At 38.2% G+C, this 21542-nt stretch overlaps 1 protein-coding gene and 1 pseudogene across 1 annotated transcript in view; both read left to right on the top strand.

Annotated features, from left to right (window-relative positions):
• LOC119241066 (adhesion G protein-coupled receptor E2-like) overlaps window positions 1-11756 on the top strand; it is a 91557-nt gene extending 79801 nt beyond the window's left edge. Inside the window, 3 exon segments of the mRNA XM_054693334.1 lie at window positions 7623-7791; window positions 7877-7987; window positions 11676-11756. Of these exon segments, the coding sequence (XP_054549309.1) occupies window positions 7623-7791; window positions 7877-7987; window positions 11676-11735 (340 nt within the window). The 3' untranslated portion in view covers window positions 11736-11756.
• Window positions 11757-17657: 5901 nt separating this feature from the next.
• Window positions 17658-21542, top strand: part of LOC119242224 (adhesion G protein-coupled receptor E2-like) — an 81939-nt pseudogene continuing 78054 nt past the window's right edge.

Here is a 21542-nt window from a genome sequence, read left to right as displayed (position 1 = left end):
TTTTCTTTTATTTATTTATTTATTTATGTTTATTTTTTTTTAATATTAAATTTTATTTTATATTCCCCCATACAATTGCAAACGCCCCATTCTGACCCCAATCCTTCCCCTCCCGCCCCCCACCCCCAAAAAGTGTCTCTGGTTCATAGTTTTTTGTTGATTTTGATTTTCACTTTCTTATATTCATTTTCCTGGTCCCTTATTTAAGTTTTCTAGATTCCTGCTATGAGTGAGACCATCCGGTATTTTCTTTTTCTTTTTGGCTTATTTCGCTGAGCATGATCCCTTCCAGCGCCATCCATGTTGCTGCAAATTGCATGTGTTTATCTTTTTTGAATGCTGAGTAATATTCCATGGTATATATGTACCACATCTTCTTGATCCAGTCATCTATTTTTGGGCATTTGGGTTGTTTCCAAAGCTTAGCTATTGTAAACAGTGCTGCTATAAACATAGGGGTGCAGGTGCTCTTTGGAATGGATGTTTCTGTGTCCTTTGGGTAAATACCTAGGAGTGGAATTGCTGGATCATATGGAAGCTCTATGTTTAGTAGGTCCAGAAATCTCCACACAGCTCTCCATAGTGGTTGGACCAGTTTGCACTCCCACCAACAGTGCAGGAGAGTACCTTTTTCTCCACATCCTCGCCAACATTTGTTGTTGCTAGTTTTTTTAATATGTGCCATTCTCACTGGTGTGAGATGGTATCTCATGGTAGTTTTGATTTGCATTTCCCTGATTACAAGTGATGTTGAACATTTTTTCATATGTCTGTTGGCCATTTGCATTTCCTCTTCAGAGAAGTTTCTTTTTAGCTCTTCTGCCCATTTTTTGACTGGATTATTTTCTTGTTGTTGTTGAGTCTCATCAGCTCTTTGCAGATTTTTGTGATCAGTCCTTTATCATTAGTGTTGGGTGCAAAAATGTTCTCCCAGTTGTGGGGTTTCTCTTTGTTTTTGTTATTGTCTCTTTTGCTGTGCAGACGCTCTTTAATTTGATGTAGTCCCAGCTGTTTATCTTTGCCTTCACTATCACTGCTTTGGGTGATGTGTCTGTAAAGATGTCTTTGATGTGCAAATCCCGTAGTGTTTCGCCTATATTTCCTTCTATGTATTTTATGGTTTCAGGTCTTATGTCTAGTTCTTTAATCCATTTTGAGTTGATTTTTGTGTATGGTGTGAGGTAGTGGTCAAGCTTCATTCTTTTGCATGTAGCGACCCAGTTTTCCCAGCACCATTTATTGAACAAACTTTCTTTGTTCCAATGCATAGTCTGCTCCTTTGTCAAAGATTAGTTGACCATAAATCTGTGGGTTTATTTCTGGATTTTCTATTCGATTCCATTGGTCTGTATGTCTGTTCTTGTTCCAATACCATGCAGTTTTGATGATTATGGCTTTGTAGTATAGTTTGAAGTCTGGGAGTGTGATGCCTCCATTTCCTTCTTTTTTTTTCAGTAGAGCTTTGGCTATTCGGGGTTTTTGGTGATTCCATATGAATTTCATCAATAATTGTTCTATTTCTTTGAAGAATGCCATTGAGATTTTGATTGGAATAGCATTGAATCTGTATATTGCTTTTGGTATGATGGCCATTTTAATAATGTTTATTCTTCCAATCCATGAGCAGGGGATGTCTTTCCATTTCTTTGTGTCTTCTTCTATTTCTTTTAACAGTGTTTTATAGTTTTCTTTGTATAGGTCCTTTACCTCTTTTGTTAGATTTATTCCCAAATATTTGATTTTTTTTGTTTCGATAATAAAAGGGGTGGTTTTTTTGATTTCTTCTTCTTCAAATTTGTTGTTTGTGTATAGGAAGGCTACTGACTTTTGCGTGTTGATTTTGTATCCTGCCACTTTACTGAATTGATTGATGAGTTGAATTAGTTTTTCTGTGGAGATTTTGGGGTTCTCTATGTATATTATCATATCATCTGCAAATAGTGATAGTTTGACTTCTTCTTTTCCTATTTGGATTCCTTGGATGTCTTTCTCTTGTCTTATTGCTCTGGCTAGGACTTCCAGTATTATATTGAAAAGCAGTGGTGAGAGTGGACATCCTTGTCTTGTTCCAGATCTTAATGGAATTGCTTTCAGCTTTTCACCATTGAGAATGATACTGGCTGTTGGCTTGTCATAGATGGCCTTTATGATGTTGAGGTATGTTCCTTGTATCCCAAGAATTTCAAGGGCTTTTATCATGAATGGGTGTTGCACTTTGTCGAAAGCTTTCTCAGCATCTATTGATATTATCATATGGTTTTTATATTTCTTTTTGTTGATGTGTTGGATAACGTTGATTGATTTTCGGATGTTAAACCATCCTTGTGTCCCTGGAATGAATCCAACTTGGTCGTGGTGAATTATCTTATGGATACATTGTTGGATTCTGATAGCTAAAATTTTATTGAGGATTTTTGCATCAGTGTTCATTAGGGAGATTGGCCTGTAGTTTTCCTTTTTTGTGTTGTCCTTATTCGGCTTTGGTATTAGTATAATATTGGCTTCATAGAACGTGTTTGGTATTGTCCCTTCCTTCTCAATTTTTTGGAAGATTTTGTGAAGGATAGGCACTAATTCGTCTCTGAATGTTTGGTAGAATTCATTTGTAAATCCATCAGGTCCTGGACTTTTGTTTTTGGGGAGGTTTTTGATTACCATTTCAATTTCGCTAATTGTAATTGGTCTGTATAGGTGTTCTATTTCTTCTTTATCTAGCTTTGGGTGATTGTAGAGTTGTAGGAATTTGTCCATCTCCTCTAGATTGTTGAACTTGTTTCCATATAACTGTTCATAGTAGTTACTGATTATTCTTTTGATTTCTGCTGTGTCCGTTGTGATTTCTCCTCTTTCATTTATGATCCTGTGTATTTGTGCTTTCTCCCTTTTTTCCTTTGTGAGCCTGGCTAGGGGTTTGTCTATTTTATTGATTTTTTCAAAGAACCAGCTCTTGGTTTCATTGATCTTTTGGATTGCTTTTTAGTTTCAATTTCATTTATTTCTGCTTTGGTTTTTATTATTTCTTTTCTTCTACTGGTTTGGTTTTTTTTGTTGTTTTTTCTAGATCTTTGAGCTTCGAGATTAGGTTGTTTCTTTGAGTTCTTTCTTGTTTTTTGATGTGAGCTTCTACTGCTATATATTTTCCTCTTATTACTGCTTTTGCTGCATCCCATACATTTAGGATATTGGTGTCCTCCTTGTCATTCCATTCAAAGAATTTTTTAATTTCTTCTTTGATCTCCTCATTAGTCCAGTGGTCTTCCAGTAGTGTCGTTTTTAATCTCCATGAGGTAGGAAAGTTCCTTGCCTTCTTTTTATGGTTTATTTCTAGTTTGATGCCTTCGTGGTCAGAAAGGATGGTTGGTATGATTTCAATCTTGGTGTATCTGTTGATGTTTGTCTTGTGCCCCAGTATGTGATCGATCCTGGAGAATGATCCATGTGCGCTTGAGAAAAATGTGTACTCCGTTTTTTTTGGGTTTAGTGTTCTATAGATGTCTGTTAAGCCCAAATGCTCTAGGTCCTTATTTAGAGCTTTAGTTTCTTTACTTATTTTTTGTCTTGTTGATCTATCCATTGTTGATAGTGGTGTGTTGAAGTCTCCCACTACGTATGTGTTTTCTCTGATGTCTATTTTCAGAGAGGACAACAGTTGTCTGATATATTTTGGTGGTCTTTCGTTTGGTGAGTATATGTTAATGAGTGTTATTTCTGCTTGAAGTATTGTCCCCTTGATCATAATGTAGTGACCATTGGGGTCTCTTTTTATATTTTTGAGTTTGAAGTCTGTTTTATCTGATATAAGTATAGCTGTTCCTGCTTTCTTTTTTGGCCCATTTGCTTGTAGGATTGTTTTCCATCCTTTGACTTTGAGCCTATTTTTATCTTTTGTAGCTAAATGTGTTTCCTGGTGACAGAAAAAGGTTGGGTTTTGTTTCTTAATCCAGGCTGCAACTCTGTGTCTTTTTATTGAAGAGTTTAGTCCATTTACATTTAGAGTTAATATTGATATGTTAGCATCTGTATTTGCCATTGTGTTTGTCTTTCCTTTGATTTTATTTATTTATTCTTTTAATAACTTTTTTTTTTTGGTCTTCTTTTGTTGTTATTCGTCCCTCTGAGGTTCTAGCTTTAGGATTCCTTGTAGTATTTTTTGGAGTGGGGTTTAGTCATAATGAAATTCCGGAGTTTATCTTTGTCTGGGAAGGTCCATATTCTTTCTTCATGGAGGAAAGAGAGCTTTGCGGGATAGAGTATTCTTGGTTGGCATCTGTTTTTTTGGAGTCTGTTGACTATGTCCCTCCACTCTCTCCTTGCCCGTAGTGTTTCTTCAGAGAAGTCTGATGTCAGCCTGATTGGTTTTCCTTTGAATGTTATCTGTTTCTTCCCTCTTGTCAGCTTCATTATTTTTTCCTTGTCCTGGATTCTTGGGAGCTTTACTATTATGTGTCTTGCTGTGTTTTTCCTTTCGTCGTGGAAGTTTGGTGTTCTTCTTGCTTCTTGTATATCAATTTCATCTCCTTCTTCGCATTTGGGAAGTTCTCTTCAATTATCTCCTGGAATATTTTCTCTGTTCCTACATCTCTCTCCTCTCCTTCTGGAATTCCTATAACTCTTATATTTCCTTTCCTCATGGAGTCAGATAATTCCCGAAGTCTTTCTTCATTCTTTTTCCTTCGTACTTCTCTTTCCTCTCTGTTTTGTTTCTTTTTATTTCTGTGTCTTCAAGAGTACTTATTCGTTCTTCCATTTCATCTATTCTGCTTTCATTGCTTTTCCCAGAGTTCTTTAGTTCCTCCATTAATTCTTTGATCTCCTGCATTTCTTTTACTTCCCTCTTTAGGGACTCAATTTCATTCTTCTGACCATTGTTTTCCCTCTTTAGGGACTCAATTTCCTTCTTCTGATCTATCACTTTTTTAATCATGGCAATTTTAAATTCTCTTTCTGAAAGGCTCAGAAGTTCTTCCAAGCTGCTGTCGTTGCAATCTGGGGAGTGGTTTTCTTTTTGTGGTGTGCTTCTTTCCTGAGGAATTGTTAGGTTGCGTGTGGTTCTTCTACTCCCTACTGTCTGTTTTCTAATTGTTCGTATGCATTGGGACACTGTGTTGCTCAGACTGGGTGGCATCTTGGGTGAACTTCTCCGCTCCCCTCTGGCTCCTCCAGGAGCCATCTCTGGCTTCTGGGGCAGCTTTCTGCTGGTTTTAGGCAGTTTTTACTGAAGAAATGTCCCTGTTCTAAAATGGCGAAGCGGGATGCAGTCCCTGCGCCTCCGGTTTCAGGCACACTCTTCTGCGCACCCGGTCTGCCCCGGACGTGGGTGCCTGCTCCCTCTGTGGGCTCAGACTGCTGGTCGGAAGGGGCCTGGCATGGGCTAACTTCCCGGGTGGCCACTGGGTCCTCCAGAAGCCTTCTGCCCTTTTCAAGCAGTCTTAAGAAATTTCCTGTTCTATGGGGTGTTAGTGACTTTTTTTTCTGGTCGCTAGGTGGCGCCAGAGATCTCTCCTATTGTCCTTGGGGGGCTGTTTTTCACCTCCCCCCACCCCGTGGGACAGGGAACAGAGTGGGAATGGTAGGGTAAACCTCAACAGCTTTGGGGTGCTGTGTCTGCCTTGTGCCCCACCGTCGTGGAGAACCCACGCCCCAAATTTCGTGCCCCGGGTCTCAGTTCAAAGCCCTCAGTTCCAGGACGCGGGCTGTAGCCCAGTTCAGTGGTGCGGGAATGGCGCCTTTTGCACCCCGCTCCCGTGCCTGGTCGCCTGGTTCCTGCTCACTCAGGGAGGGACTTTCACCCCCGTGAGGGCCTCCGCGTGTCTCCCCGCAAGCCTAGGTCGCAGGCGCGGGGACCTGGGCAGCGGGGGATCCCGGTCTGCATTTGCTTTTCAAGTGCGCCGCCAAGCGCGATGTTTTTCCGCGCAAGCTTACCGGCAGCCAGGGCTGTGTGCACGTCTCCCGGGGTCTTTGTTCTTCTCTAATGGTGCCCGGAGCTGTTTGCTCACCGCCATGGCGAATCCTGCAGGGTTCTCCACAGCTCCCGTTCACGGGGTGTGGTGGCTGCAATAGTTCCTTTCCACTCACAGTCCCGCTTGCTGCATAGTGTGTTCTTGTTGGTCGTTTTAGTTTGTTGTTTTCCTCCTCTCTGCTGGTGGGAGAGTGCCGACTCTGTGGGTGGGGGAGGGGAGCAGGGTTCTGCGTTTTCCTCCCTTCTAGTCCTCTTTTATGGCAACTTTCTTCTTCGGGTAGTTTGCTGGCGTCACCCATTTATCTTCCGTGTCCCGGTTCTCACTGGGACCTGCTGCTTTTCCTCCCTATTAACTTTTTTTAATGGGAGATCTTACTCGCAGCGTCTCCTCGCCGCCATGTTACTCCGCCCCCTCCTTGCCTTTGTTTTTTAAATTTAATTGTATTGTTTTTGTTGGGGTAACATTCTTTGGGCCACTACGTGATTTAGAAGTAGCAGTTCGTAGCCCTCCAGATGTATGTTACCACACTGCACCCACCACCAAAACACTCGTAATCCTCCACCATAGTCCTTTGGGTACCCTCCCCACTTGACCCTCCATTCCCACCTATTCCACGTCATAGCCTCAATTCTACAGTCATATCAGGGTATGTTTTGGTTGTTCTTTTTTTGTTTCTCTATATTCCATTCATGAGTGAAATTACTTGGTGCTTGTTTTTCTCCATTGACTTATTTCATTTAGCATAATCTCTTCCAGTTTATTCATGTTGAAAATGGCAAGAGTTTATCTTTTTAAAAAATAACTGAATAGTATTCCATTGTTTATGTATGCACATCTTAATCCATTTGACTGCTATTGGACACTTAGTTTGTTTCCATAATTTGGCTATTGCAAATAATGCTACAATGAACATAGGAGCTATATATCCATTTGCATTAATGTTTTTGCATTTTTTCTTGTCTCAATATCAAATTTTTAAAAGTTTTATTATATATATTTTATATATGTTTTATATCATTCTTCCTTTTTATGCAATGTTTGCTTTCTCCTCTTTGGTGTAGTCCCTGTAAAATTCCCACCGTGCACCATCACCATAGTCCCTTGTGAACTTCTCTCCCTTGTTTTGAGTCCTCTCTCTTCCCCTCCTCTGCAGAATTTCTCTGATATATAGTTACTTGTTAATTTTGTTTTTTCAATTTATTATAATTATTTTTTTCCTGATTCCGTATTTGGTTCCCATACATTCTTCCTATAAGTGAAACCATCTGATTTTTTCTTTTTATTTCTGGTTTATTTTACTGAGCATAATCCATTCCAGCTCCAGATTTTTCATTTTTTTGGGTAGATACTCAGAAGTGGAATTGCACAGGTGCCAGCAGAGCCTGATATATAATACTTCCTCAATATGTTGGTGAAATGAAATTATGGATTTTCAAGGAGCATCATAAAAAATTTGACACCATATTATGAAGTGTCACTCAATCAAATAACAATGCCATTGTGTGGAATAATTGATAGTAAAGATCAAAGCTGATCACAACTCATTTTGAGAACTCATCACCAATGGAGGGGTAGGTCCATTCATTCATGGGGTGGAGATGAAAATGACTTAGATTGTGTTGCTCCTGGTCACTCATGTGCCTCCCTACTCCTCTCACCCAGAGTGTTGACATTTAAAGCTACTGCTCAACTCTTCATCTTGGGATGCACATGGTGTCTGGGAATCCTGCAGGTGGGTTCAGCTGTCCAGGTCATGGCCTACCTGTTCACCATCATCAACAGCTTGCAGGGTGTCTTCATCTTCCTGGTCTACTGCCTCCTCAGCCAGCAGGTATTACTGTACAGCTCCCACCCAGGACTCTTTTCATCCACATCTCTCTCAGTGAGCTGACCCAGAGCATGCTTTGCCTCTGCAGGTCCGGGAGCAATATGGAAAATGGTTCAGAAGTGTCAGAAAATTGAGAACTGATTCTGAGAGCCACACACTCTCCAGCAGGGTCATTTCTGATGCCTCCAAACCAAGCATGGTAAGGTTACAGATTGCACCCAGAGCCCTTCACTAATTGAACCACTTGAGCAGCGTATACTGGCCACACTGGACAGTCTGGGCATATAGAAGGTGATACCCTCGAATGACTCTCCCCTGTTTACTCTTGAAGGCATGTACTCACTTGAAGGCGTGTCCTCATGAATGTTCTTGCTCTACTTTTAAGCTCCCTTTACTCTTGTGTATACCACCATCTTCTCATTTACCACATATGGGACACCCATATTGTGTGACAAGGTAAATAAGGTTTTAAATTTCCTGGTGAGACGATAAAATACTGTGAGCAGGGAAAGATAGATAGTAAGCTCAAAAGGTAGAAACTAATGACCTGAAGCAACGATGCACAGGCATGAGGCACTGTGGTCACTGCCTGCTGCCTGTCCACATATAAAGCAATAGGCTCATGGTTTGGAGCTATTACAGCACAGGGAAGTAGTTATTGATTTGAATTTGAGACTCCTCTTTCAAGTCTGCAATCATTACTAGTGTTTCCTGTACACATGAAGACTAAAAAGAGAAAGAAAATTCATAGGGGTCAGAGGAAAGGCTGCAGTATTAATCAGCAGGCATCTGTATTTTCCTGTTTACAAATCCTTTTTTCCAAATTTTGTTTAAATGTTCTTCAAATCAGCATTTGGACGTGAGTATTATTATGGTCCCATTTGATAGGTGAAGAAAGTGAGACTCAGGTCTGTATGAATTATCCAAGGTCTTTAGTCTGTCCCAACTACTTTTTTCCCAATTTCAGTGATTCCACCACCATGCCTGGCAAACCTGCATTTCTCTGAAGCACTGTCTGTCTGCCTACAACTACTCCTAAAAATCTCCACATTCCAAAGATCCCAGCCTTCTAGCTCTTTCTTCTTTCCCAGCAGTTGGTCCTACCATCTTCTTTGCAGAGAAAATACAGGACAGCAGGGTGAAACCAGGTTAACTTTGTGTTCTCAAAACTAGCAGTCATTTGGCATCTGCTTCACTCGCTCTTAATTTTCTCTTGTTACCACAAGTGGACAATATGTGCCCCTACTTTTAAAAAAATATTTGTTTATATATCTATATTTTACATCATCGTTCATTTTTGCACAGTGCTTGCTTTCTCCTATCAGGTGAATTCCCCGTAAAATTCCCACCACCAATTTACCCTTGAACCATTGTCATAGTCCTTGTGCTCTTTCCTCTCCTGTTTTGATCCGTCTTCTTCCCCTGCAGAATGTCTCTGATTTACAGTTGCCTGCTAATTTTGTTTTTAAATACGCTATTATTATTATTTTTCCTGATCCCTTATTTGGTTCCCTGTGTTCCTCCTATAAGTGAAACCATCCGAAATTTTTCTTTTTCCTTCTGACTTATTTCACTGAGCATAATCCCTTCCAGAGCTATTCAAGTTGCTGAGAATGGCAAGAATTATCTTTTTTGGGCATTTTGGTTGTTTCCAGGTTTTACCTATTGTAAATAGTGCTGCATAAATAGAGTGGTGCAGGTATCATTTTGAATTAATGTTTTTGTGTCCTCTGGGTAGATTCCTAGGAGTGGAATTGCTGGCTCATATGGAAGCTCCATTTTTAGTAGACTGAGGAACCTCCACACAACTTTCCATAGTGGTTGGGCCACTTTACATTCCCAGCAGCAGTGTACAAGTGTTCCTTTTTCACCACATCCTCGCCAACATTTTAGTTGCTAGTTTTTTTCTTTTAAATGTGCCATTCTCACTGGTGTAAGGTGATATCTCGTTGTGGTTTTGATTTGCATTTCCCTGATTACAAGTGCTGTTGATCATTTTTTCATATGCCTGTTGGCCATTTGCATTTCCTCTTTGGAGAAATGTCTTTTTAGCTCTTCTGACCATTTTTTGACTGGATGTTCACTTTGTTTTTATTGAATAATATGAGCTCTTTGTAGAGCCTTATGATCAGTCCCTTATCAGTTGTATGGAGTGCAAAAATTTTCTCCCAATCAGTAGGGTGTCTCTTTGTTTTGGTTAATGTCTCTTTTGTACAGAAGCTTTTTAGTTTATTGTAATTTCAGGGGTTTATCTTTTCCTTCACTTTCTTTGTGTTGGGGGATGAGTCTTTAAAGATGTTACTGAGAGGTGTGTCATGTAGTATTTTGCAATGCTCCCTACTTTTAAAAGATAATCACTCCACCTGAAAATTGGTTCTTGACTTCTCAATAGAGAAGTCATTGCTCATACATTCTCTGCACCATGTGCAGTCCTGTCTTCTCCACAGCATCCTTTCAACCTTCATTGTAACAAGATAATTCTTACTCTTGTTAATCTGATATATTTATCCCTCCCTCCTTTTTTTGTACATGCTGATATCTGGTCTTGTCTCTATCGTTCCACCAAAAATAATTCTCTCTTAGGCCTCCAATGATGAATATCTTTTAGTCCTCTTAACAATACCCTCCTTTTGTCTTTGGTTTTCATATCTCAAAACTCCTGGAATTCTTCCTATCCCTCTAGCTGAACTTTATTCATCTCTTTACATTTTATATATTCTGTATTGCTTTGTTCTTGAAACACTTCTATCCTCATATTATACACTCACATAGACAGTCTTGTCCATAGTGATTTAATGAGCCACACAGAAGGCAATGATGGTCAAATATGTTTCTCAGCCCTGAAATAGATATGGGTTCCTGACTGCTATTTCCAATTGTCAACTCAACATCTCTAATAACATATCTTAGTAACAGCTCACCATGATGATAACAGAAGTTACCATCTTCTTCTCCAACTTAGTGCTCTTCAGGTCTCTCAGTTCTTTGCTAGGCATTTCCATCCATTAGCTGAAGAAAAACTGCACCATGCAGGACCTGGAGCACTCTTTATATTATAATTCCCTATCTTTTTCTATTTCAAGACATTCTATTGCTAAATTCTACTATTGTTTCCTCCTCACTAGATCACAAATAGTTTTCCTTATGGTATATTCATCACTTTCTCCCAAATTCCAGTTGTCATCTTCTCTGGGCTGCACTGCAATATCCTCCTAAATGGAATCTACCTCTCTGTCCTGCAGTGAGTTTCCCACATAATATAGAGATATATTTCTTGAAGCAAAAAATAGATCTTGTACCACCTTGCATTAAAATTCTAAAAATGGTTTTCCATTGCCCCTAGCCAATAAAAGAGGTTCTAGTTTTCCTCCCATACTCACCAAAAGTTGATATTGTTTATCTTTTTTGATACTTTAGTGGGTGTGGAATGTTATTTCATTGTGGTTTTGATTTGCATTTCACAGATATATAATGATATTGAGTATATTTCATGTGCTTATTAACCATTTACATATCTTCTTTGGGGGAATATTGAGTCAAAATACTTTGTATTTAATCGTTCCATTGTCTTGAATGATAAATGGTAAGAATACTCTTTATATTTTGGCTACAAGTGCCTGTTATCAGGACACTTCAGTAAATTTTAAGATGTGCATTTCAATTTCTGAGAAAATTTTAATTGAGCTACTGACAAGTATAATGTTTAAATAAATTTCAGGGAGAGTACTGCCATCTTAATTATATTAAATCAGATCTTTGAACATGCAGTGTCTTTCCATATCTTTAGGTCTTCTTTAGCTTCTTTTTGACAATATTTCGTAGTGTTCTTGTTTTAGTCTTCCAGGGCTTTTTTGAAATATAGTGTCATTTTTAACCTCTCTTTTCAGGATAATTGTAATGAACAGTCAAACCAGATGATGTCTCCTGGAAAAAGAGGAAAACAATGAATTGTCATTCTTTGGGCAAAGAATATAAAAAGCGTTTCAGATTTGTTACAAGTAACTCTTCATGACATCATATTGGGAGAGAGTATGCAGCAAATTCTTGACATTCAATTTCTGGAGAATTTGGGTATTCTGGTCCATATTCCATGATCAGCTCACTCCCAACATAGTCCAGGAGCTATTACCTAATCTTCTGGTAGAAGCTCATTTTTCTGCAAAGATTCTTACTCAAGTTGAAAACGTGTAACAAGGAAAGCCAGCTGCAGAGGAAATAACACAAAAGAGGAAAGTAATGTTCAGTAAAATACCTATATGCAGAGTTAACAATAATCTCAGTTGCCCAAGACGTTCATGTTTTTTATTTTATTTTAACATTTATCATTTTTTAAACATTTTTAGACAATATTTGCTTCCCCCTACCCCCTCAGATTGAGTCCCCCTAGAATTTCCTTCACCAATGCACCCATGCACCATCACCTCATCTTCCTGTGCTCCTCCCTCCCTCCCTCTAATCCCTCTCCCACCTCCTCCCCTGCAGTATGTCTCTGGTTTACGATTGTCTGTTTTTGCTTTGTTGTGGTTTGTACTGTAATTATTATTTTTTTTACACTGATGTCCTATTTGGTTCCCCTATATTCCTGTTATTAGTGAAACCATCCGATATTTTCTTTTTTCCTTCTGTCTTATTTCACTGAGCATAATACCTTCTAGCTCCATCCATGTTGCTGAGAATAGCATGAGTTTTTCTTTTCTGATGCTGAATAATATTCCATTGTGTATATATACCACATCTTCTTGATCCAGTAATCTATTTTTGGGCATTTGGGTTGTTTCCAGGTTTTACCTATTGTAAATAGTGCTGCAATAAACATAGGTGTACAGGTGCTCTTTTGAATCACTATTTTTGTGTCCTTTGGGTAGATCCCTAGAAGTGGAATTGCTGGATTGTATGGTAGCTCCATTTTTAGTAAACTGAGGAACCTCCAGACAGCTTTCCACAGTGGTTGGACCAGTTTGCACTCCCACCAGAGTTGTAGGAGAGTTCCTTTTTCACTGCATCCTCGCCAACATTTGTTGTTGCACGTTTTTTTTTGGAATGTGCCATTCTTTCTAGTGAAAGGTGGTATCTCAGTGTGGTTTTGATTTGCATTTCCTTCATGATAAGGGATGTTAAACATTTTTTCATATGCCTGTTGGCCATTTGCATTTCCTCTTTGGAATAAAGGCTATCATGGTTTCATGCAGGACTGAAACACCTCAGTCATAGGCAAAATAAGGAAGTTGGTTTCCTTACATACCTGCCTCTATTTCCTCATATCCATTTTCAATAACTTACCAATTTATTAATTGAAAAATATATTTTATTGCTCACTGTTTGCAGTGAAATCAAGACAGATCCAATTCCTGATTTCACAAAGCTTACATATAAAAGTTGTTTGGGGGGAAGCAAATATTGTTTAAAAATGAACAATGATTAAAAAATAAAAAATTAATATTAAAAAATAAAATAATAAAAAAAGTTGTTTTTCTCCCTTAGGGTAAATCAGAGCCCTGTAATGGAGGTTCTGTAATAGAGTCTTTAATCCTTACATTTTATAAGCTTAGCAGTGGAAAAAGGAATATATTGCTACTGCACATTTTGCAAGTTGCGTTTTTTTATATAAAAATTCATTTACAGCATGTGATCTAGGCAAGATCTAAATCCAGAGCTATTACATATCTATATCAATTTTAACATAAAAATGACTAAATTATTATAGCATATTAAAGAAGAAGTCTATAAGTCCTAAGTGATAGGTAAAATATTAGCCAATAAATGAAGAAGTTATTAATGAATCAGTAATTCATCATTTGTTAATATTTATGGGGTGGCCACAGAAATCATGGGGGGATGGAATTTTTGGAGAAAAAGGTAGTCCCACATACCAAAAAATCACCTTGTAGATTATTGTTGACTACAAGGGCCAGTGCATACATTTTAATGTGGAGGTCTGGAGTCACCACCTGACCTTACTAATTAAATTTAGCATCACCAATAGTGGGCAACCCGACATTTTTATCTCTTGATAAATCATGAAGTTACTACATCTTATTTGTGGTAGATAAAGAATTATTTATAAATCAGCTTAATATATATTTAAGCTAGTCTTTAGACTAAGAGTTGATAAACTATAGCATCCTCACCAAATTCAGGCAAATGTTTACTTTTATTTTAAAGTCTTATTGGAATACAGCCACCCCCCCCCCACCGCTTCCTCACTGATGTATTGTTTGTGACTGTCGACATGTTACACTATCGGGGTCGAGTAGTCCTGACAGAGATTGTAAGGCCACAAAGTGAAAAATAGTTACAACCTGACTTTATAGAAAAAGATTTCTGGTTCCTATTCTTCCAGAACTAATTTTCAGCATGCATGAAATAATCAGACAAAAATTGGAACACAGGGCATTCAACAAGCCAATTGGTCTGGACTCTTGTGAAATCATTTTAAAAATCACTAGAGCCTATGTAGATGAAAAGAGACAAAAAGGACATAGCAATCAAATTCAGTGTCAATTTTAGTGAGACTTTGGATCAGAAGTTCAACTATAACAGACATTTTGGAAGTAATTGTGTTAATTTGTATATATAGCAGATATTCAAACATCACATTATTAATTTTTGTGTATTGTGATAATTTTAGTATTGTGGTATGGAGAGAATTTTCTTTGAATTTTTCAATATTTGTTGGAAAATGAGGTGACATGATGTCTGTAGCTAGTATTTTAGAAAGAAAATGTATACACATGTGCTCAAAAATTGAGAAAGATTTTTTTGATGTGGCACTGTGTCAAATATATAAAATGCAGAAGTTGATTATATGATTGTTTATTGTATCATTTTTCCAATTTTTCTATGTGTTTGAAAATTATTGTAAATAAATGGCCTCAGAAATAAAAAAAAAAATAGGGCCTCCCTGGTGGCCCAAGTGGTTAAGCACTGCACTATGAAGCAATCCATAGACTCAACAGCACGAGTTTGATCCCCGGCTGGCCAGGGAGAAACACTCATGCTGAGGCAGATCTCTCCTGTCTCTCCCTGCTGCTCCCCTCAGTAGTGTATTTCAGTCAGTCTGCCTGTTCTGTTCCCTATTATGTCTCTGGTGGATCCTCTCACCCCCCTGCATCTCTCGCCTGTACCCCCAGCTCTTGTATGCATAAATAAATAAATCTTTTAAAAAAAGAAAGAAATATATTAATTATTTATTAATTCATTGGAGAGTTATTCCCTCACAAATCCCAGATATCCAGATCCAGTAGTTTGTCCTCTTCAGAAAGCTAATTTTGTGAATACATACTTTCTGAAACTATGGAATTTGCATGGTTATATTACAAAACCCAAAACTATTAAAATATTAGAATCAAACAGGTGGATGGCTACTTCTGTCTAAGAAACAGAAAATGAATTGTACATTGCTCTCAACTTAACAATAAGAAAAATACATATAGATTTTAGGGAAAATGGTATCAGAGACAGACCCTGAGTGCATCTCCTTTGATGGAAACACCAAATATATGACTACTTGTGGGGTAGTTCCCTCTGAAAATGAACTGAGTAGAGCCAAACACTTCATCCTCAGCAATAGACAAAAAGGACATATCATGATGGATAACAGAGGCAGAGACAGCAGCCATCCCTGACATGGTGAATCACAGAAGGGAAGCACTTACAAGCACTGAGAGCTTCTCCCTGAGGTGGAAGGGGTTTGGGTCCCATGTTGCTTACTCCAATGTTAACTGCATTGGAGAAATGATGACCCTTTTACCCCCAAACATCTGGTATTGAAAACTAAAGGGGCATATGTCCAGGGGTATTAGGAACTCTGGGAAACAGAGATACTTCTTTCAAAGATTACACAAAATCTCACTCTGGTACCCACAGAGAGGAGACAATTTGAAAAGAAAAGGGACTGTGTGTGGAGGAGTTTCATATACTGAGTAGAGGCAACTGCCAAGGGGGCAGGGGCCAGCAGGAACATATCCCTTTCATATTGTTGGTGAAGGTGGCATATTCATGGTTGTGCAGAGGTGGCAATCCTGTTGTGTTATTTGGAGAGAGCAAGTGAACACTGAAATTATTGTGTGCAAATAACCAAAGCTAAGGTTACATGCCAATGTATACATATACTGGACTGCAGCTTTCCTGAGTCACGACTGAACCACACCCATCTTAGCATTCATATTACCACAGCATTGCACACCAATGGTAACTTCAATAAAAACAAAAAATAAAAATAAACTAAAATAGAAAATAAGTGTTGGCAAGAATGTGTAATAGAAGCTGGTGCTTTACTGGGAGAATGGGAAGAGGCACAGCTGCTATAAGAAACAGTGTGATCATTCCTTAAAAACGTGACAAATTACCATGTGGCCAAGTCATTTCATTTCCAGTTATATACCTAGTAATAATCCTAAAAGAATTGAAAGCAAGGGCTACAATCAATACTTCTACATCAGTGTTCTTACCAGCATTATTCTCAATAGCCAAAAGATGGAAGCAAAATTCCATCGACAAATGAATGGATAAACAAAATGTAATAAATACAAACAACAGAATATTCAGCATAAAGTAAATGAAAGTCTAATATATGCTACAACATAGAGAATCAAGAGAATAGCTACTTTTTTTTTTTTTTTTTTTTAATATTAAATTTTATTTTTATATTCCCCCATACAATTGCAAACGCCCCATTCTGACCCCAATCCTTCCCCTCCCGCCCCCCACCCCCCAAAAAGTGTCTCTGGTTCATAGTTTTTTGTTGATTTTGATTTTCACTTTCTTATATTCATTTTCCTGGTCCCTTATTTAAGTTTTCTAGATTCCTGCTATGAGTGAGACCATCCGGTATTTTTCTTTTTCTTTTTGGCTTATTTCGCTGAGCATGATCCCTTCCAGCGCCATCCATGTTGCTGCAAATTGCATGTGTTTATCTTTTTTGAATGCTGAGTAATATTCCATGGTATATATGTACCACATCTTCTTGATCCAGTCATCTACTTTTGGGCATTTGGGTTGTTTCCAAAGCTTAGCTGAGAATAGCTACTTTTATCTGAGAGGAAATATTATGCATTTGTTCCCCTGTCTCTTCCTATAATAAGAAATTAAATTTCCCATATTATTAATATGTTGCTGAAAATCTTGACAGTGAAACTATTTTCTACACTAAAGCCAAATAAGATAATTAGAAGGCAAACATTGAAAGATTAAGATGGGCGCGTAGGATGCGTGAAAAGTTAAAGACATTAAGTTCTGCTTCTGTTTCTCATTCTTTCTTGAGGCAAAGAATCCTTTCCTGAGAGAATGTCTTTAATGCAAGAGTTTTTCTAGAGCCTGCTTCATGTCTTTGTTCCTTAGAATGTAGATGAAGGGGTTCAGCATGGGGGTGACCACAGTGTATAACACCGAGGCTATTGCACTGTCTCTGGGGTTTTCAGTAACAGCAGAACTGAGATACACACCAAAGGCTGTGCCACAGAACAAGGAGACAACCCGCATGTGGAAAAGAGTTTATACTTGCCACTAGCTGATGAAATTCTCAAAATGGAGGTTATAATCTTGTAGTAAGAGAAGAGGATGCCAGTGATTGGGATACCCCCTATAATTTCTGTGGCAAAATACATGACTACATCATTTAGGAAGGTGTCAGAACAAGCAAGTCAGGTCACCTGATTAAGTTCACAGAAAAAGTGAGGGATTTCAAAGTCTGTATAGAAAGACAGTTGTGAAAGTATTAAATCTTGTAATAAAGACATTATAGTACTCAGTAACCAAGACCCAGAAGCAGGACACCACAGAACACGGGGCTCATGATGATTATGTAGTGCATGTGATGGCAGATGGGCACAAACCAATTATAGGCCATCACTGTCTAAGCCTCTGAAAAGATGGTAAAAATACGTCTGGTTGAGGCAGGCTTCATAGATTATGGCTTTGCTCTGAGTCTGGATGATCAGCAGCATTTTTGGGATGGTGGTAGAGGTGAAACAGATATCTGTAAAGGAGAGATTAGAGAGGAAGAAGTACATGGGAGTGTGAAGGTGAGGGACAGTGATGATAGCCACTATAATGAGGAGGTTGCCAGTGAAGGTGACCAAGTACATGGACAGAAACACTCCAAAGAGGAGAGATTGCAGTGATACCTCTTCTGAAAGTCCCAGGAGGATAAATTTGGAAACCCCTGTTTGATATTTCTGTTCCATGTAGCTGACATAACTGATACAAAAGGGGGAAATGCAAATCAATACCACAAAGAGATACCACCTTACACCAGTGAGAATGGCCAATATAAAAAAATAAATTGGTGACAACAAATGTTGGTGAGGATGTGGAAAAAAAGGAACTCCCCTACACTGCTAGTGGGAATGTAAACAGGTCCAACTACTATGGAAATCTGTGTGAAGGACCCTCAATCTACTAAAAATGGAGCTACCATATGACTCAGAAATTCCACTTCTAGGAGTCTACCCAAAGGACACAAAAACATTAAATCAAAAAGATACCTGCACCCCTATATTTATGCAACACTATTTACAATAGGTGCCATCTTACACCAGTGTGAATGGCACATATTAAAAAAAAAAAACTAGCAACAACAAATGTTGGCAAGGATGTGAAGAAAAAGGAACTCTCCTGCACTGCTGGTGGGAGTGCAAAGTGGTCCAATCACTCTGGAAAGCTGTGTGGAGATTCCTCAGTCTACTATAAATGGAGCTTCCATATGATCCTGCAATTCCACTCCTAGGTATTTACCCAAAGGACATAGAGACATTAATTCAAAAGGGCACCTGCACCCCTATGTTTATAGCAACACTGTTTACTATAGCTAAGCTATGGAAGCAACCCAAATGCCCAAAAATTGATGGCTGGATCAAGAAGATGTGTTACATATAAACAATGGAATATTACTGAGCTATCAAAAAGATAAACTCATGCAATTTTCAGTAACATGGATGGAGCTGGAAAGGCTCATGTGCAGCAAAATAAGCCGGAAAGAAAAAGAAAAATATCGGATGATTTCATTCATAGCAGGAATTTAGAAAATCTAAATAAGGGACCAGGAAAAAGACTAATTATAATAAAGTAAAAATCAAAATCAACAAGCAACTATAAACCAGAGGCACACCATGGTTTGTGGGGGGAGAAGGGAGTAGGATCAAAACAAGCATGGTGGGGATTGTATGGGGACTATAACCAAGATGAAAATTCATACATTGTGCAAAAATGAAAAATGATGTAATAGATACACACACACACACACATAAAGAAAACCATCCCTTTTACAGTTATACCCAAAACAATTAAATTCCAAGGAATAAACATAACAAAGGAGGTGAAAAACCTATACAAGGAAAACTACTAAACATTGTTAAAAGAAATTAAGAAGACACAAAGATGGAAAGATATTCCCTGTTCATGGATTGGCCATTGTAAAAATGACCATCCCATCAACCTGTAAAAGAATTTATAGTTTCAATGCAAATCCAGTAAAAATCTCAGTGGCATTTTTCAAGGAACCACAAAAACCCCAAATAGCAAAAGCCCTCCTGACTAAATGGGGGAGAGTTGGGGGGCATCACACTCCCAGACTTCAAACAATATCACAAAGTATAGTATTGGAACAAAAACAGACACACAGACCAATGGAATCAAATTGAAAGCCCAGAAAGAAGATCATACATTTATGGTCCACTAATCTATGACAAAGTAACAGAGAACATACACTGAAACAAGCCTCTTCAATAATGGTATTGGGAAAATTGGACTGGACTGCAGTATGCAAAAAAAATGAAACTAGACTACTACCTCACACCATATACAAAAAAACTCGTAATGGGTAAAAGACTTGAATGTAAGACCTGACAACATAAAATATATAGAAGAAAATGTAGGAAAAACACTTTATGACATAAACCTCAAAAATACTATTGAAGATTCTTCTCTAGAAGCAAGGAAAACAAGAAGATAAAGATCTGGGGCTACATCAAACTAAAAAGTTTCTATACAGCAAAAAGAGACAATAATCAAAACGAAGAGATATCCTACAGAATGGGAGAAAATATTTGCACACCATATGTCAGATAAAGGACTGATATCAAAGATCTACAAAGAACTTACGCAGCTCAACAAACACAAGTAAACAAACGCCCAAAATGAACAAAAAACTAAAAAGACACTTTCCAAAGAAGAAATTCAAAAGGCCAACAAGCATATGAAAAAAGTTCAATATCACTAGTTACCAGGTAAATGCTAGTTTTGACTTTTTCTAGACCTTTTGTTTGGTTTCTCTATTCCACAATGAGATGCCCTCACTCCAGTAAGAATGACCCAATTAAAAATACAAAACAAAACAGAAATAACAAATGCTAAAGAGGATGTGGAGATAAAGGAATACTCTTACACTGCTGATGGGAAGGTAAACAGGTCCAGCCACTATGGAAAGCTGTTGGAATTTCCTCAGAACACTAAAAATGATCTACCGTATGATCCAGTGATTCCACTCCTAGTAATCTACCCAACGGACACAAAAACACTAATTCAAATGGAAGCATTCACTTTGTTTATTGCAGCACTATTTACAATAGCCAAGGTATGGAAACAACCCAAATTCCCTAAATAGACGAATGGATCAAAAAGTCATTGTGTATTTATACAATGGAATATTACTCAGCAAAGAAAAAAAAAAGGACAAACTTGTGCCATTTGCGCTAAACATGGATGGCATAAGGAAAAAGATAAACACTGGATCATCTTACTTACATGTGGAATATAGAGAAACCAAACAAAAGGTCCAGAAAAAGTCAAAACTAGCAAGTTGACCACAGAACTGATGCATCCAACAAAGGAGGGAACAGGATGGGGGCCAAAACAGGGGAGGGATGAACACAAAGGAATGTGGTGATGGTTTTTGGATGATACAGTGGCAGGAGAACTATGGGGACTATAATGATGTAAGAAAAATTAATTAATAAAACAATTAAATATAATACAAAAATAAGAGGGAAATTACAAGCTATAGTAAGCGAAAGAATTATGCAATGAATACATAGCAATTATTGGTTAACTACTCAATACAAAAATTAGAATTAAAGAAAAAGTGTCAAGGCTCCTATGAAACAGCAGCTAACTTACTTTTTAATCATAACTTCAGCAAGGTGTTTTCCAGGATATAGGTATTATGTGGCAGCAACAGAATATCAATAAATCAGTATGTTTTCTTTCAATTGGTGGATTAATATTTAGTTTAAAATAATATAAAAAGGAACATCTCTGGCATTGTCACCTATGATTAAGTCCCTCTGAGCGCATAATCTGATGGAAATGGGTATATAGTCAAACATTTGTCTCTGACAAGAGCACTAAGGACAGACAGATCACCATTAACACCCCAGGATAGGTGCATGTACATTTCTGGCACTGGCAGGGAATAGCAAGGAAGGTGATGTAACCTGAGAAGGAAGACAGCCTGGATCAAGTGTGTAGGTCCATCAGGGGAGGAGAGGAGGACCGATTGTCAGGTTGCAGCTGAAAATGAAAAAGACCTGAAATCCTACAACTCGTTTACTGTTCTTCACATGCATGGTGCAGTGTATTGTATCCTATCATATTCCATTGTGAAGGGTTAGAGCTAGACAGTATGATAGGAATGGGGCTTGGGAGACATAACAGGAGGGAAAAGTCCACAACAGGGAAGAAATCAAAACACCATGTTGAAAAACCACCAGTCTGCTATATTCGGACACAGGTCCAAATAGTCAGTCAAGAAATTCACA

The sequence above is a fragment of the Talpa occidentalis genome, unplaced genomic scaffold (assembly GCF_014898055.3).
Source record: "Talpa occidentalis isolate TD23 unplaced genomic scaffold, MPIMG_talOcc4v2.1 talOcc4.12, whole genome shotgun sequence".
Lineage (NCBI taxonomy): Eukaryota > Metazoa > Chordata > Mammalia > Eulipotyphla > Talpidae > Talpa > Talpa occidentalis.
This window is presented reverse-complemented; position numbering and strand designations above follow the sequence as displayed.